The sequence below is a fragment of the Oryx dammah genome, unplaced genomic scaffold (assembly GCF_014754425.2).
Source record: "Oryx dammah isolate SB20612 unplaced genomic scaffold, SCBI_Odam_1.1 HiC_scaffold_2, whole genome shotgun sequence".
Taxonomy (NCBI): Eukaryota; Metazoa; Chordata; class Mammalia; order Artiodactyla; family Bovidae; genus Oryx; species Oryx dammah.
In genome coordinates, this window is record NW_024070186.1 from 158,639,764 (window position 1) to 158,658,754 (window position 18,991).

General features: G+C 41.5%; 1 protein-coding gene across 1 annotated transcript in view; it reads right to left on the reverse strand.

Annotated features, from left to right (window-relative positions):
- Window positions 1-18,459, reverse strand: part of MEIOB (meiosis specific with OB-fold) — a 34,893-nt gene extending 16,434 nt beyond the window's left edge. Inside the window, exons 1-6 of the mRNA XM_040253891.1 lie at window positions 18,274-18,459; window positions 14,480-14,556; window positions 10,876-10,933; window positions 7,231-7,362; window positions 5,423-5,495; window positions 1,759-1,954 (exon numbers count right to left, since the gene is read on the reverse strand). Coding sequence (XP_040109825.1) covers window positions 1,759-1,954; window positions 5,423-5,495; window positions 7,231-7,362; window positions 10,876-10,933; window positions 14,480-14,548 — 528 coding nt within the window. The 5' untranslated portion in view covers window positions 14,549-14,556; window positions 18,274-18,459. The remainder of the gene's footprint in view (window positions 1-1,758; window positions 1,955-5,422; window positions 5,496-7,230; window positions 7,363-10,875; window positions 10,934-14,479; window positions 14,557-18,273) is intronic.
- Between the last annotated feature and the right edge of the window lie 532 nt (window positions 18,460-18,991).

Sequence of the window (18,991 nt, forward strand, 5' to 3'; positions counted from 1 at the left end):
GCTGGAAGAACCACACGAGGGATAATAATGGGAATGTGTGTTGATATACTGTCTGATTCAGTCCACACTGTGGTGTAAGAGAATTCAGGGTGGAGGTGAATTCAGGGGCCCCTTTGTGCCCTCAGGGAGTTCGCAATTGGACCAGCAGGCACCTCTGATGGCTACAAAGCAATGGCTCAAGCATGGACAGTCAGCTGCCCCCTGTGCACTGCCTCCATGATCTATTGTCAGGACTGACCTCCACAGGAAGGGGCTGGAGAAAGAGTCACAGCTGCCCACGGAGGAGAAGGTTACAGACAGAGTCAGAGGAAAGAACAGCCTGTCATAGCAAGCAAGGAAGCGACATGAAAAGGAGCTTTAAAGGGAAGAAATCTAAGTAAAGGTGAGACAGAAGAAAGAACAAGTTAAATAAAAATGTAAAGAAAAGGAAATATAAGAGGGATGGAAGCAAAATGGGAGAAGAAAGGCATGAAAATGAAATAATATAATCCTATGAAAGGTGGTACCAGACTCAAAGAGTAGAGGCCAGAAGTGGGACATGGAAAAAGCTGTTGCAGGGTTTTATTTGTTTGTTTTAATTTATTTGGTTGCACCAGGTCTTAGTGGCAACATGCGGAATCTTCACTGCGGCGAGATCTAATTCTCTGACCAGGGACTGAACCTGGGCCCCTGCACTGAAAGTGTGGAGTCTTAACCACTGGACCACCAGGGAAGTCCCATGCAGGTTTTATATTCATACTGAGTTTTAGAAAAATTTTACTACATTGTAATACAATGGCATTACATAGAATTTCAGAGAAATTGAGAGATCATATATTCTGCCTTTAAGTAAGATGAACCTAAGTTGCCCAGAAAGGGATTTTTCCAGTTGTCAAGATTGTCATGTAGGGTGTTTATTCCTCATTCCTGACTGACGCCAAGTGCTCACTGTGTGGCAGACACTGTGCTAGGCTCGGTTGGGGTGGTGCCTCCATTGGCCTGTCAGTGGGGTGATTGACACTCTTGCAGTTATTTAACATGGAAATGCAATTAGCAAGTACTTACAACATTAACTACAAGTATCTAAATCTATTTCCCTCCCTTTCCCCCCCCCCCCCACCCCCGGTTATCATCATTTTGTATACTGAAGAACTGTTCTTGCTCCTTTATTTTTATTTGTGTACTCTATTTTGTGGAAATTTGCTCCCTGTCAAGTGACTCTATTCTGTCCAATGGAGTTCAAAACTTGCTGTAATTGCTAAGAGGGAGGTGTGGATGCAAAAGGTGGTGATACAGTCCTTGGAACCCCAAGGACTGTAGTTCTGCCCTGGTTTCTAGCACCGATAGCTGACAGGGCCCCTACAATAGCACCCTGGGTTTTTCACTCTGTTCCCCATCTCAGGGCAGCTCTGAGAACATGCACTGAATTAATTCCTTGATTTATTCAACATACACTCTTTAAAAGAACTTCCTGGAGATTGTCAAGTCAATGAATTTACTCTTTCTATTCATGCCTTTGTTTAACTGAAGTATGAAAAGCTCTCATATAGTTAGTGAATCATTTATGACTGTGTGCTGCATTTAACATTCAAATACAATTTTATTTTGCTACTCATTCTCAGGTAAAATGCTCCTTTCCTTTAATTTTCTAAATTCAACTGAGGATGGATCAAGATATAGAGGAAATTTTACTTCAGTGATTATTACTTTCCAAACACAAATACTATGCTAGAACTCCCCCACCAAATTGAACTGGGCTTTGTTGGGGTTTTAACTTACCGACCTCACAGCTGCAAGAACATTAATAATTTTCCCATCAAGACTGTGTCCATTCGCAACAATGTCACCCAGTGAATAATAATCACAAGACTCTTTAACAGGTAAATATATCAAAGAAAGTAACTTGGCATCCACTTCGTAACTGGAACAGAGTTTTACCGTTGAGTGGTTCTCACTGAGCAATAGTTTATAATTGCTAAATTGTAAAAACACACACACAAAGTTAATATCAAATGATTTCTAACAGAAAAATATTTCAAAGTTCACAGTTAAATTTTGGTTGTAATTTAAACTATATTTAAAAAACTATATTAAGATCTATACTTTTCACTCTTAAAAACATTGAAAAACTGTAAAATACTTTCTGTATAAAATCTATTTCCATTAAGAAAATGTTTTAAAGACCAATTTGCTGCTTTGGGTGCTTATTGTAGCATGTGGGATCCTTGTTGCAGCACATGGGCTTAGTTGTCCCACTGCATATGGGATCTTCGTTTCCCGATCAGGGATTGAACCTGCGTCCACGACATTTGAAGGTGGATTCTTAACCAGTGGACCACCAGGGAAGTCCCCTTAGAAACCTTCAAAAACTGTAAAATACTTTTTGTATAAAATCTATTTTCATTAAGAAAATATTTTAAAGACCAATTTGTGTCTGAGTTTCAAGCACACTAATAGTCTAATCTTGCCAAATAAACTGAATTTCAGTTTATTTGTTTGTAAAAAAATTTTTTAAAAAAGGGATGTAAAAGCACTCTAAAACATTGTGTGTTAGGGGGAGGTTAAGTTCCATCTCTGTGACACTGACTGTGCCACCTACATGCTTTCCTGACCTCTTCAGAGCTCTGTGGGCTTCCCTGATAGCTCAGTTCGTAAAGAGTTAGCCTGCAGTGCAGGAGACCCCAGTTCGATTCCTGGGTCGGGAAGATCCTCTGGAAGGGATAGACTACCCACTCCAGTATTCTTGGGCTTCCCTTGTGGCTCAGCTGGTAAAGAATCTGCCTGCAATGTGGGAGACCTGGGTTTGATCCCTGGGTTAGAAAGATCCCCTGGAGAAGGGAAATGATACCCACTCCAGTGTTCTGGCCTGGAGAGTTCCATGAACTATACAGGGTCACAAAGAGTTGGATACGACTGAGCGACTTTCACTTTCGGAGCCCTGTAGGAGCAGATGCACCTTATGCACACGCTGAACTTGAGGTGCTCTTCCCTTTGGCCAATCAGCTTCCAAGTGTGCTCCACGGAGCCTCTTTCTTACCTTCTATTCCAGCCACCCCCGCCTCATCCCCTGCTACTGCCTTAGGTGTTTACCTCATAACTTCCTACCCAAATTACTGTCCTGTCTCCCAAGCTTTATTCCCCTACAGTTGGTCCTCCTCAGGTAGCCAAAGTGACCTTCCTAAATCATGAATATGAATATCTTATTTCCCCATTCAAAGATCTTCTGGGTTGATACAAAAAGCAAAGCTGTCTATGAAGGGTCTCCACTTCCTGCTCTTGCTTCTTCTGCTGTTCCCCTACCTATACTCCAGCCACATCAGATTCCAAGGCTAAAGAAACTATCATTTTAGAGGGAAAAAAAGTTGAATATCAACAGTTTCATGAGGTTTAGACGACTAACTGTTCTGGAAAAGGCCAGGAGATTTTGTGTTTGTACCCTCTGCCAGGAGTGTTCCCCTTCACTCATGCCTTCGCTCCACAAACACTTCCTGAGAGCCAACTATGTGCTAGACCACAATCCAGGCCCCGGGGGATAAGTGGTGAGGAAGACAGACAATGACCTATGACCTCACAGTGCTCACATGTGCAAGAGGGAGACAGACAAGAACAATTCATCAAAGGATCCAGGCTTGCGATCAGTATTACATGCTAAGTTGCTTCAGTTGTGTCTGACTTTTTCCAACCCCATGAACTGTAGCCTGCCAGGCTCCTCTGTCCATGGGATTTTCCCAGGCAAGAATACTGGAGTGGGTTGCCATTTCCTTCTCCAGGGGATCTTCCTGACCCAGGGATTGAACCCATGTCTCTTGTGTCTCTTGCATTAGCAGGCAGGTTCTTTACCACTAGCGCCACCATTATGATGGTGCCTATAACCCTGTGTACAGGACTAAGTCCTAGTAATGGGAACTGGATGTGCTACTACAGAGTAGATACGGAAGACCTAAGGAGATGACATTTAAGCTAACACCTGAGTAAAAAGTGAAAGTCACTCAGTCGTGTCAGATTTTTCAACCCCATGGACTGTATATATCCATGGAATTCTCCAGGCCAGAACACTGGAGTGGGTATCATTTCCCTTCTCTAGGGGATCTTCCCAACCCAGGGATCGAACCCAGGTCTCCTGCATTGCAGGCGGATTTTTTACCAGCTGAGCCATAAGGGAAGCCCAATACTTGAGTGAGGAGAAGAGCAAATAAGACTTCTCTGCAGAGGGAAATGAACATGCCATGCTGTTAGCTCAGAATGAGCCAGGATGTTCACAAAGTAAGGACTCTCCATGTGGCTGCAGAGAAATGAGGCCTGTAAGATGAGGTCAAAAGGTGTGCAGGTGCGTGTAGTAGAGACTGCTGTGCCCACCTGAGCCCTTCACTAGCTACACCCTCTCTCTAGATCTGCCCTCAGCCAGAAGTACCTCCATAGGAGCATGGGCAGACTTCAGCCAATAACCTGTAAACTCAGGGTACCAAAGCCCAGGCCCCTTTCTTCAGAGGGTAGCAGTCTGAGGTGCAACTGATACTCCGGAGCTCCCACCTGGGTCAGGACGAGGTGGGGTTCCTGCTGAACCTGCCTCTTTGACATCCCTTCCTCCCTCACAGCTGTCTTTCCAGGTTGCTTCTGAGAGCTCTCCCTCAACAAACCATCTGCACAGAAGTCTTCTCTGAACTCTGCTTCCCGGAAACCTGAACTAAGAGAGTAAGGCATGTGAAGAGAGTCATAAACTGAGATGTAAAATGGATATATGACTTCTAAGATTTATCTTTTCATTTTTCAGGTTTAATGTGACTAGAGTCAAATTTCTGTGAAGTGAAGTGTTAGTCGCTCAGTCATGTCTGACTCTGCAATCCCATGGACTGGGGCTCACCAGGCTCTTTTGTCCATGGGATTCTCCAGGCAAGAATATTGGGGTAGGTAGCCATTTCCTTCTCCAGGAGATCTTCCTGACCCAGGGATCAAACTCGGGTCTCTTGCATTGCAGGCAGACTCTTTACCATGTGAGCCACCAAGGAAGAATGAGAATCAAAATATTAAAAATAAAGTCATTTTTTATGTGATCAAGGTAAATTATTTCATAATCAAAGATAAATACTGTGTGGCACAATTAAACTCTGAATTTTCAACCTAAAGTACACACATCTTTAGTAAGTGAAAAAAGTGAAAGTGTTAGTCACTGGGTCATGTCCGACTCTTTACGACCCCATGGACTGTAGCCTGCCAGGCTTCTCTGTGATTGGAATTATACAGGGAAGAATACTGGAGTGGGAAGCATTGCCTTCACCAGGGATCTTCCAGACCCAGGGATAGAACCCATGCATTGTAGGCAGATTCTTTACCATCTAAGCCACTAGGGAAGCCCCTACACCACTCCCAGCGAATCTGACATACACAAACCTATTAGTAATAATCATTCTGGCACAAAGGTTGTTGACTTCTGTGCTAGATTTACCTAGGAGTTGCAGGACTGAACTTTTCTTCTCTTTCTAATTCCTTTGTTTGGATCAGAGGATTCTCAATTATCACTATAACAGAGGGGGAAATAAGATGCTATTACTAAAAAAGTAACAGGATAAATTTAAAAAACAAGTGTACATAACAATGAACATTACAATATTATTTTGAATTTTGAGTTGCTGTTAATATCCTTCACAATTGTTTTCTTGTTTTGCTGTGAGCAATGGAATCCTAGTGTATGACCCATCAATTTGATCTCAGATGATACTTCTTATACTTTGTGTTTAAATTCTGACATTTGACCTGCATTAATATTATTTTACTAAAAAAAAATTTCTTTGTTGATTAGTTATACAGAGCATTTGATGTGGTCACAACATACCCTGCTATAAAATGAACACTTAAATTGATCTTCACCCAATTCACAGTTGTTCTCAAAAACAATAGTAGTAGTTAGAAAGAGCAGTGCAAAATCTGGGTCCTGATTTGAAACCTACAACTTATCAGCTTTGTGACTTAATAGTTTTGGGTTTCCATTTCCTATGGTCTATGTTAGACATTTTGTGCTACATTTTGTTAATTTCTCACACAACCATCCCTTTATTATCCCTTTTTCCATGTGAAGAAATTGAAGTTCACAGAGGTTAAATAATTTTCTTGAGGTGTTATATCTAGAAAGTAGTAGAGTTAGAATTGTTTTGATTCAAAAATCTATAATCTTTTTACTCAGCCACACTAAACTCTTATTTACTTTTATAAGCATCGTCAGATTTACATCCTTACAATCCCTCATCTCACTCATCCTGACAACAAGCATCAGTGTGGAATGCAGGCTACTATCGAATATATCTTCAGGTCTATGTTAGTGTTGTTCTGGCATGCATTCACAGATGCTTCTGCTTGTCCTGGGCCCTGAGATGTCTCCAGAGTTTTCTGCCTTCACAGGCCATATGTCCAATTACCTTATTATTCAGTTAGCAAGATACTATATAACCCTGAAAGTTAATAGTATGACTGGGTGCTGAGTAACCAGTATGGATAATAGGCTGCTAGATATTGCAAGATAGACAGGAATAGTTTAATTGTCTGTGTTACTGTTTCTCTTCTTTTTTCTACCAAGAAAGAGAGCTGATATACTGCTTTCTTGTTTATTGTATGAGGCTAGAGCTGTTATCTATTGAGTGACTAAGTTCTACACTTCATACCAGACACACTATCTCATTTAAGATTGATAAGAATCTACTGGGTATTAATTCATAGTTGAGGCTCAACAAGATTATGAAATTATCTCAAAGCCACTATGTAAATAAGTGTTAGTATTTGGATTTGAGTCCAGAGCTACCTGTTCTCAAGGTCTTGTTCTTTTTAATATACTATACTGTACTATCACAGAGATACTGGGGTAGGTAGAGGATATGAAGATTTGCTATTTTAGACTAAAAATTTCTTAAAATTCCATCAAAAATTCATGTCATCTTTTATCAAAGTCTACTTAGCAGTTCTATTATATGTTTACAAAATGATATATGATTACAGTCACAAGAGGGACTGATGCAAAGTGAAATAGAAATAAACAAAAGATCATAGAGCTCCTAGTAAAAGTATGTGATTATTCTGTTTGTATGTTTCAACTAAATGCTGAATGCCTTGTGTTATACTCTTAAAACTTGATTTTTTCTGATAAGATTCTTGAGAATAAGAATTGTGTCTTATTTCATTCAGATGCCCTCAGTGTAGTTACCACAAACATATCATGGGACTAATACTGTAAGAGAAACAGTTTAAGAATCAGTGCCAACTTACCACACTCACCAACCCTAAAGCTGTCAGAAAGTGATCTGATGTAATCTTCACTGCCCCAGGATGTTGTATTTACAAAATGGGTTGTTGAATCACGAATGGTGAAACTGAAAGTGTACCTTTCTGATCCAATATCTAAGGGAAAACCAAGGCTTTTATTTTTCAGATGAAAAGTTTTAATTTTAAACAAAGGTGATTATTATGATGCTAAAACACTCAAACACATGGTATAAAAAATTATTTCAGATATAAATTCTACAACAAGTTATGCGTTAAGAGTGGCAAAGCTGCCAAGGTAGATAATTCACCTCACTGTGACCTCTTTGTTCCCTTTCCCTAGTTACCTCTATATTCAGAGGGAAATAATATGTAGGTTTGAACCATCCTGATATTAGCTTATATTCTCCATTTTTCTCTTACTGTTGTTTTAACATAAGTCATAATTCAGATCTAAATTATTTCAAAACAAATAAATGTGTGCTAGCTAAAAGATACCACTAGGGGTCAGCAAGCACTTTTTTCCAGAATAAATTCCAAAATAAATTTCTTTATTGTTTTTTGCTAATTAAAAAAATAATACAATGAATGGATAAAGAAGATGTGGTACATATACAATCAGTCTGATTTTGGTGTTGACCATCTGATGATGCCCATGTGTAGTGTGTTGAAAGTGTTAGTCATTCAGTCGAGTCCAACTTTTGGGGACCCCATGGACTATAGCCCACCAGGCTCCTCTGTCCATAGAATTCTCCAGGCAAAAATACTGGAGATACAAAATATAAAAATAATGGAGAGGGGTTGTCATTCCCTTCTCCAGGGGATCTTCCCAACCCTGGGACTGAACCCAGGTCTCCCACATTGCAGGCAAATTCTTCACCTTTTGAGCCACCAAGGAATCCCGTCCATGTATAGAATCAGCCATAAAAATAATGAATTTTAGTCAGTTCTAGTGAAATGGGTGAACCTAGAGCCTATTAAACAGGGTGAAGTAAATTTGAAAGAGAAAAACAAATATCGTACATTAACATATATGATGGAATCTAGAAAAGTGGCATTGCTTATCCCATTTGCAGGGAAGACATAGATGTAGAGAACGAACGTGTGAACACAGTTGGGGAAGAAGAGTGTGGGACGAACGGAGAAAGTGGTGTTGACATACATACACTATCATGTGGAAAACAGGTAGGTGAGAAGCTGCTGTTTACAGAGAGCCCAGCCTGGTGCTCTGTGATGACCTAGAGGGGTGAGATTGCGGGAGGGGAAGAAGCTCAAGATGGAGGGGATGTATGTATAACTATGGCTGATTCACATTGTTGTACGGCAGAAATCAATATATTGTGAAGCAATTTTCCTTCAATTAATAAATAAAAATTTTTTAAAAAAGAAATACAAACAGCATGATATGGACACAGAAACAGACACACAGATCAGTAAAATAGGATAGAAAGCCTGGAAATAAACCCACACAATTACAGTCAATTAATCTACAACAAAGGAGGCAAGAATATACAATGGCAAAAATACAGTTTCTTCAATAAGTAGTGCTGGGAAAACTGAACAGTTACATGTAAAAGAGTGAAATTAGAACATTCTCTAATACCATATGCAAAAATAAATGCAAAATGGATTAAAGACCTAAATGTAAGACCAGATATCATGAAACTCCTAGAGAAAAACATAGGCAGAACGTACTTTGACATAAATTATAGCAAAACTTTGTTGGATCCCTTCCTAAAACAAAGGCAGTAAAAGCAAAACTAAACAACTGGAAACAACTTAAATGCTTTTACACAGCAAAGGAAAAGATAACCTACTGAATGGGAAAAATTATTTCCAAATGATATGACCAACAGGGATTAATATCCAACATAAATCTTCAGCTCATACAACTCAACATAAAAAAAAACCCTAACAACCCAATTTAAAAAATAGGAAGAACTGAATAGGCATTTTTTCCAAAGAGGAAATGCAGATGGCCAACAGGCACATGAAAAGATGCTCAACATCACTAATTACCAGGAAAATATAAATTAAAACCACAATGAGCTATTCCCTCACACCTGTCAGAATGACTATCATCATAAAGAATACAAATAGGGGCCTTCCTTGGTGGCTCAGTGGTAAAGAATCTGCTGCTGCTGCTGCTAAGTCGCTTCAGTCGTGTCCGACTCTGTGTGACCCCATAGACGGCAGCCCACCAGGCTCCCCCGTCCCTGGGATTCTCCAGGCAAGAACACTGGAGTGGGTTGCCATTTCCTTCTCCAATTCAAGAAAGCAAAAAGTGAAAGTGAAGTTGTTCAGTCGTGTCCCACTCTTAGCGACCCTGTGGACTGCAGCCTACCAGGCTCCTCCGTCGATGGGATTTTCCAGGCAAGAGTATTGGAGTGGGGTGTCATTGCCTTCTCCGATCTGTCACTATAGCACAAGTCAATTAACACAGCCACAATTACTCAGGTGATTCAAACAAAATTGTCTTCTGTCAAAATTACTGGCTGGCTGACTAGAGCTCTGATTTCCTCAAACTGTATCACAGGATTTATACCATACCCTTTAATAAAAAGCACTAACACTTTAGAAGCTAGTAATAGTGTATTGCTACTTTTGGCATTCTATATTGTATCTCTGCATGTAAACTATAAAAGTTTGAAGATCGGTTGATTTCACTTATTTGTTTTGGTCTCTGTTGTGGCATGCGGGACCTTCAGTCTTCCTCACAGTGGGTGGGACCCAGGTCCTTGACTAGAGATCAAACACGGGCCCCCTGCATTGGGAGCTTGAAGTCTTAGCCATTGGGCAGCTGGGAACAGCTGGGGAAGTCCCTGAAGGCCAGTTGCTTTTAAAAATCTGATTTTAGTCTTGGATTATGTTTCCATAGTCCTAAAACTATTGCACAGACAACTAAACAAGGACCACTAAAGCCAGACTTAACTGTATTTCCCACATATGAAAGATGATTTTTTTCCCCCGAATCATTTAGTTCTTTGAATAAATACACAGATACTGCTGCATACTTCCCTCCCTCAACACTGTCTCAACATCCATGCTAGAAAATCTTCCTCCTACCACTTTCTGGTTTCTATGAGATTTACCTGTGTGCTTGTATCTGATATTGACAGTTTACATGGAGTTCCTACTCTATGTTACACACTCTTACATATACAAGCTCAGGTAAGTCTCATCCCAGCTTTGTTTACCCTAATTCTGCGGCTCTACATAGGACAGACTCGGGGGTGAGCCCTGTCAATTAGGCTCCACGTCCATCCTCTCAGATGCTCTGATATCTGAGGATGATAAGAGAGACTACAACTTCTTTCTCCAGTCTTTACACTGGGTTTTGCACAATGGAGGAGCTCAGAAAATACACATTGATATACATTAATGAGCTGACCAATTTAACTAGCTATTTCAATACTGTATACACAGCTTTTAAAGTTATGCTTTAGAAATATCAAATAAAACCATTAAAATGACTTTAATGCCCTCACACATGTGGCCTTAAATCAAGTACTTTGCCATGCAATAGAGAACATGGCCATTGCTCTTAGGGAGTTAAACAGGCATGAGAAATTTAATCACTTAAATATACTTTGTTGTAGTCATAAGCCACAGTTGATGAAAAGTGAAGCAAAGAGTTAAATAGAACTCAGCTTTTTCTGTCTGGAAAGCCTTTGACATCTGTTTTTCCAATAACTATGCCGATTATTTTCTGAAAAACAAAAGGGTTATAGAAGACGAATATTAAACACAGATGGAGATGGTAAATTTAATTTCATGGACTTGTTATATTTTACTGGCTCTAACAAACATTTTTGACTAGGAACCATTTAAATGTATTTATTCCAGACAAACATCTAAAAGAACTTCATAAATGTTCATTCTACAAGAAATAGTACAAAGTAATAAGACAGTTAACTGCTATTACAAATATAATCATCTAATACTTAGTATGTTTCTACTTTATTTTCAATCACTAGGTGGAGCACAGTAACTCCCCTATGCTATCAATTCTTACTGAATTCATTCAAAGCACATGTATAATGCAATTTAATTTGCCATGGTCTTCAAAGCTTTCTTTTATATATGGTTTTCTAACAATCCACATAGAATTGCTTAGCTTCTTAATGCAAACATGCTGGACAGTAACATACATTAGATTGTAACAAAACTTGCATATCACTGCTAATAAATCTAAGCTCTAAAGTCCTAGATCTTAAACCTTAAAGGTATTAACATGTCTTTAATATTTTTAATGTTCTTTTTAGTGACTAATAAAGAAAAATTAAATATTTTTAAATACTTTTAAAAATAAAAATAACTACCTTTTTCTGAAAGGATGAACTTATATAGCATAATTCTAGCAACTGACTTTAACCTTGCAATAATCTGTTCAATTTCAAATACATGCAATCTTTTAAGACTACCACATCCTAGCTGAGGTATTAGCTAGTCTTATTACATTTAGACACACTGTTATTATTTTTTTTAATTCCATATGCTGCAGCTCTCACTGAATTTTGTTAGGAAAACAACTAGTGGGAATATTGAGTAAAATTTTCTAACTGAAGAGGCAATTAGCAAAGAGTTTACCTTTCAAGAAAAACTGTAACAGCGATAATTATTTTTAACATTAATAAAGTTTAAATTGCAAACTATTAAAGTTATATGTGCTGCTGCTGCTGCTAAGTCACTTCAGTTGTGTCCAATTCTGTGCAACCCCATAGATGGCAGCCCACCAGGCTCTCCTGTCCATGGGACGTTCCAGGCATGAAAGTGAAAAGTGAAAGTGAAGTCGCTCAGTCGTGTCCGACTCTTAGCGACCCCATGGACTGTAGCCTACCAGTCTCCTCCATCCATGGGATTTTCCAGACAAGAGTACTGAAGTGGGTTGCCAGTGCCTTCTCTGAGAGTTATATGTAATTTATCTCATTTTAAGAAATCTGATTTGCACATTCCAAATGTAAACAGCAGACTGCTGGGGGTAGGAAAGATAAGGGAGTATGATAATTGCTTTATAGTAAGCTCTTCACCTTACGATATGATTCCACCTAGATTTCTTTCAAATAAATAACAATCTTGGCAAATTTGAAATGACTGGTGCCCCCACAACCTTTCTCGCCAAAATAAATTTTCACACAGTGATTTCAGAAACACACCATTTGTGTACCTCTGTCACAAAAGCAACATAATAACAAGTATTTCAGTATATAACTTGGACAATTTGATTGGACAATAGACGCTGCTTAACAAAAATGCTTTAATTTTGCAATGCTAAATTTGAGTGCATATTAAATATTTAATTTTTGCTATATTTAATTAAAATAATACAAATAAACTTCCAATAATTTTTAACAATTACTCGTCATATCAGCAGTGGCCACAGGACTGGAAAAGGTCAGTTTTCATTCCAATCCCAAAGAAAGGCAATGCCAACGAATGCTCAAACTACCGCACAATTGCACTCATCTCATACGCTAGTAAAGTAATGCTCAAAATTCTCCAAGCCAGGCTTCAGCAATACGTGAACCGTGAACTTCCAGATGTTCAAGCTGGTTTTAGAAAAGGCAGAGGAACCAGAGATCAAATTGCCAACATCCGCAGGATCATTGAAGAAGCGAGAGTTCCAGAAAAACATCTATTTCTGCTTTATTGATTATGCCAAAGCCTTTGACTGTGTGGATCACAATAAACTGTGGAAAATTCTTCAAGAGATGGGAATACCAGACCACCTGACCTGCCTCTTGAGAAACCTATATGCAGGTCAGAAAGCAACAGCTAGAACTGGACATGGAACAACACACTGGTTCCAAATAGGAAAAAGAGTACATCAAGGCTGTATATTGTCATCCTGCTTATTTAACTTATATGCAGAGTACATCATGAGAAAATGCTGGGCTGGAAGAAGCACAAGCTGGAATCAAGATTGCCGGGAGAAATATCAATAACCTCAGATATGCAGATGACACCACCCTTATGGCAGAGAGTGAAGAGGAACTAAAAAGCCTCTTGATGAAAGTGAAAGAGGAGAGTGAAAAAGTTAGCTTAAAGCTCAACATTCAGAAAACGAAGATCATGGCATCTGGTCCCATCACTTCATGGGAAATAGATGGGGAAACAGTGGAAATAGTGTCAGACTTTATTTTAGGGGGCTCCAAAATCACTGCAGATGGTGACTGCAGCCATGAAATTAAAAGATGCTTACTCCTTGGAAGGAAAGTTATGACCAACCTAGATAGCATATTGAAAAGCAGAGGCATTACTTTGCCAACAAAGGTCCATCTAGTCAAGGCTATGGTTTTTCCAGTGGTCATGTATGGATGTGAGAGTTGGACTGTGAAGAAAGCTGAACGCTGAAGAATTGATGCTTTTGAACCGTGGTGTTGGAGAAGACTCTTGAGAGTCCCTTGGACTGCAAGGAGATCCAACCAGTCCATTCTAAAGGAGATCAGTCCCGGGTGTTCACTGGAAGGACTGATGCTAAAGCTGAAACTCTAATACTTTGGCCACCTCATGCGAAGAGTTGACTCATTGGAAAAGACTCTGATGCTGGGAGGGTTTGGGGGCAGGAGGAGAAGGGGATGACAGAGGATGAGATGGCTGGATGGCATCACCGACTCAATGGACGTGAGTCTGAGTGAACTCTGGGAGTTGATGATGGACAGGGAGGCCTAGCGTGCTGCGATTCATGGGGTCGCAAAGAGTCAGACATGACTGAGCGACTGAACTGAACTAAACTGAGTCATATCTATCATCTCCTAATGTGCAGACAAAAAGAAAAGATGAATTTTCATTCAGCTGGCATAAATACAAAGAGGTTTAGGAGTGTTTATATCTAACAATCATTAGTGCAATGAGTATCTGTACACTTGTCAATTATACAAGCATGTGCTGAAATGGGAGAAGGCAATGGCACCCCACTCCAGTACTCCTGCCTGGAAAATCCCATGGATGGAGGAGCCTGGTAGGCTGCAGTCCATGCGGTCGCTGAGGGTTGGACACGACTGAGCAACTTCACTTTCAGTTTTCACTTTCATGCATTGGAGAAGGAAATGGCACCCCACTCCAGTACTTCTGCCTGGAGAATCCCAGGGACAGGGGAGCCTGGTGGGCTGCTGTCTATGGGGTCACACAGAGTCGGACACGACTGAAGTGACTTAGCAGGTGTTGAAATGAATCAATAATGTTGACATAATGTAATATCACCATCTAAAGCTTCAACAGAGAACAAATGAACTACTGCACTGCTGAAACTTACCAGATTAGCCATATTTGGATGCAGATTTGAAAGTGCAGTAAAGTTCTTTGATGCAATAGAGTTGGCCATTCTTTTATCTGCATTTTAGAAAATATAATTTAGATGCATAAGTTAAACAACTGAAATAAAGCTTGAAAAATTCCAAGACTGAAAAAAGAATTTATTTAGGAAAGTATGGGATATTCTACTCATTCTTTGGGAAAACTTTATTTATTTGGCTGCACTAGGTCTTAGTTGCAGCTTATTAAGTCCTTCGATCTTCAATTCAGCATGAGGAATCTTCAGTCTATAGTTGTGGAAGACGGAATTTTTAGTTGCAGCACACAAACTCTTAGCTCTGGCATGTGGGATCTAGTTCCCTGACCAGGGATCGAATCCATGCCCCCTGCATTGGGAGCTCAGAATCTTAGCCACTGGACCACCAAGGAAGTTCCAGGAAAATTTTATATTACAACAGTGAAATGTAAGTTAGATTCAACCTATAAAAAGTATATTTTTAAAAAGGTCTTTTCAAGTTATGAATGATATAGTCAGGTTTCAATTTTTAACTTTCACTTTGCAAAAAAAAATCAAGTCAATGTTTGAGCAAATTTAGAGTTTCAGATGAGAGATGGGACATTGCAGATTTAAATATTTATTACCATAAAGCTTACTTTTAAAAAAACATAGCAAAACTACACTGTAACCACCTGGAATCATGCTTTTAGTTACATTGTGTATGGGGATAGGCAGTACTTCACCCCGCCTCTATAGTAAGTAAGCTCCATCAGGGCAGAAGTGGCATCTTACACACAATTTGTGAGTGCATTTCAGTGCTACCTTGCACATAAAAAGCCCTCAATAAACATGAGATAAATGAAACAGAGACTTGTCCCTCAACTTAGTCACTAGAAAAGGTTTTAGTGTAGTAACAGCTGTCAGCTACACCAAACTAGCAGATTTACTTGATTTCACTTCATAATTATGTGGCCTCTTTAACAGTGAATGCCCTTATCTCCAGGCTGTACTTTCAGCACACATTGCATAGCATAAGTTTCAAGAAGGCTGCACAATTACTCAAATATGATTTTGAATTCCAGCACCACTAGTCTGTGGTCAAATGTTTTGAATTACTGAGCTTTAATCTCCTCATCCACAAAATATGGATAATCTACCCTACAAGGTTGTTGTGAGAATTCAAAATAGTGTACATAAAGAGCCAAGATGTCCACAGGCTCTTGACAGATGAGAACACTGCTTTTCATTCTTATCCAATGTAGCAGTTTCTGCATTCAAGCCAAAATAAACAATTCAGCACTGTTAAGGTCCTATTTATTCTTCAGCCGAGTCTGATCTGGTTGAAATTGATCACTATGCAATTTCAGTCTCCGAAATACTTGCCAGCCTGACAGATTCATTCATTCATCCATCCACTCAGCCAACATTTATTGAGAGCCTGTCAAGTGCTAGACACTTGAGGTTAGAGAAGACAAACTATTCAGTAGCCAGATTTTGTGTAAAAATACTATCCATCTACAAACTGAGTTCTCCAAAATTTTACCCCTTAACATCTCTTGGTGGTTACTTACTTAGAGGAATATCACATGAACTCTTTGAAGTTCCTTCACTTCCTAATGTTAATCAGAATATATGGTGGTATACTTTAGTGTCTGTCTACAAAAAGAAAATGACAACAACTTACTTCTCTAGGTTTTTGAGAAATACAAAATTAACGTGAAATAAAGAGGCCAGTATGGTGATACAGAGATTACACCATTCATCAGCAACTGCTGTCCCTTCTATTTTCCAAATATATTTTAAAAGCCTCTGTTTCTCCATCTCCAGTGCCATCTCCTCAGCCCAAGGGTCAGTCACTCCTCATCTAGAGTACTGCTATTACCTAGTCTTATACATAGTTTATTCATTCAACACATGTGAGTTGAGTGTCTGACATGTATCAGGTACTGAGTCAGGACAGGAGGGGTGGCTCAGAGAGAAGCTAAAAAAAAAAAAAAAACAAAAAAAAAACAGTGCCTGGTGTGGGGCTAGCCGTGTACAGCCCCAAGACCACAGTCACAGCGCCTTGACGAGGGAAAGGGAAAGGTGATGGAGGAACTAGTCCAGTTAAGGTAACCTGGTGGCAATATCACAGGTAATAGTTGTGGAGTGACTATTATGAGGTTGGCCCTATACTACAGATACATATGATCTCTCCCTCGGCCCCCTCCACAGTTGATTACCACTCTCCAGATAACTCGGCAGCTCTCCTCTCCACAAATGGGACCTGAGACCTTGGCACACAGTTCATCTTCCTTGAGCATCCGCTCCAATCCCACCCGCAGATCCACCAAGACAAGAGCTTTAACATTTTGGGGGTCTTAAAGAGAAGATCTTAATCACCCTCCTTCAAGTATCCCCAGCCTCTATTCCTTCTCTCAGCATTCTTAATTCCCTCATGACAGGGTGGGGTTCAGGACGACAGAGCTGTGCCTTGCCTTGCCCTTACTGTGTCCTACTTAGAGTGCCTAGTTAGGCTAGCACCTCAGGCATAGTAGCTGCTAGCTATTTGTTGACTAAATTAATGAACGAGTCCTAAAAGAAACCTGATTTGTAATTTGAGAATAATATTGCTACAATTAACTTTCTGGATAAACAGAATTTTAGTTAATAACTAATTTTACATTTATATCCAGCATTTAAATTACAGAAACAAGTACAAATTGTAACCTACTATTCTAGATCAACAGAGCTTCCAAAGAGCTGGCATTGATGGTCCTATATAATCTAGTTTATTCTACAGACCTGTGCTGGGGCTGCTACGGAGAAATCCTTTTATGTGGATATTTCTGTAGGTGAAAATCCCCCCAAACTTCCATCACAAACCAGACTTTTTTTTTTTTTAACAAACTTTGACAAAGTTGACCACCTTGCGTAGAGGGGAACAGTTGTTCAATTATTTTTATAAATCCAATTCAAAAGGGTAGTTTTTACTCCTTCAGTGGGAACTCAGCAAGTTTTGCATATTCTGGGTTGGCCATAAGAAAACGGGCAACCGGCCATCACTGGAGAACTCACCAGCACGGAGACAAAAAGAGCACTTGCTAGTAAACTTTCATGGTAGTCTTAATATTTTTTTTTTTTTAACCAAACACTGCTTTGAAAAAAAGAACGAAAGAGAGGGAGGAAGGGACATGACTTGCACGCAGAAATTAAAAACTGTCCCTTTTAAACCCTCCACGCTTTAAAATGTACCTGAAGATTCCAAATCTAGGACATTCTAGAACAGGGAACACTGTGGAAAGGGCGCCCGAGGTGGCGGGGAGCGGGGTATGAGTCTGGGTGGGGGCCTCCAGGGCCGGTGCCCGTGCGCACGTGTCCGCAGACAGCTGTCATCCCCACAGAACGGCCGCGCGTCAGCCAGGCTGGGGGTGGGGGAGCCGGCGGGTGATGCGCTGAGTTACCTCAGAACGCGCTTATACCCTCCGCATCGATTACACCCCCGCGTCTACATTCGCCGCGCCACGCGGACGAGCACACTCAACCCGTGTCCTGTGTGTTCCTACGTGACTGTGACTCCGCGGGTGTGGACCGGAAGCCGGCGTCAGCTGCCCACTTCGCAGCCCGGCTCGCACCCCGGCGCGTCCCCCGAACCGCAACCCGCCGGCTTCCACCTCTCGAGGGCACCGGGGTGACCGCCACCCGCGGAGCCCGCGGGCAGCCGGGAAGGGAAACCGTTCCCACCACGGACGGCGCGGCCCAGAGGCCTGCCCTCAGGAACAGACGACGGCCCGCCGCCCGCCGCCACCAGGCTTCACCTCAGCGTTCGCGCCGGCTGCTCCTGGGAGCGCTCGCCTAGACGCTCTATCTCTTGGACAGCAGCCAGCCGCACGCAGGCCCTGCCCAGACGCCTCCCCTGCTCGGCCGGAATTCGGCTTCTTCTCCACAGCGCGTTCTGCCCACAGCCCCGGCGCTCGACGGTCGCCGCGGGAGGAGGACACCCTTGGACCGTTAGCCCAGGCCCCGCCCCCGCCGATCTCAGACTCCGCCCACTCCTGGGCTCTGCCCCGCCCCCGAGTTCTGATCCCGCCTCCAGATCCGACTCCACGCATGCCCCTCCCACCGATCTCAGACTCCACCCACGCTCTGACTCTGCACCGCCCTCAGCTTCGACCCCGCCCAGCCCCTCTCAGCAAACTCCGGTTCCACTCACTCCCTGACTGCCCCACCCAAGCTCTGCTGACTCCGCCCACTCCTGGCCCTGCCCCGCCCCTCGCCCTGCCTCCGCCCTCAGTACCGCCTTGGGGCTCCTGACGCCTTGAGGGTCGCCGCCCTTCGGCAGTCTTGAGTAGTGAGGAGAGAGACTCGGGGAGACTGGCCGCGAGTGGCTCCCGTTTCTTTGCTTTCCCAGGGGCCCAAGCCTGTCCTCCAGACTCCCGGGCGAGAGTCCAGCCTGCTAAAAACCAGGTGTCCAAGAAGATGCTGGGGATCTTTTCTGCTGAAACAGCAGAAATACAGGAGACGTTGCTATAGAAA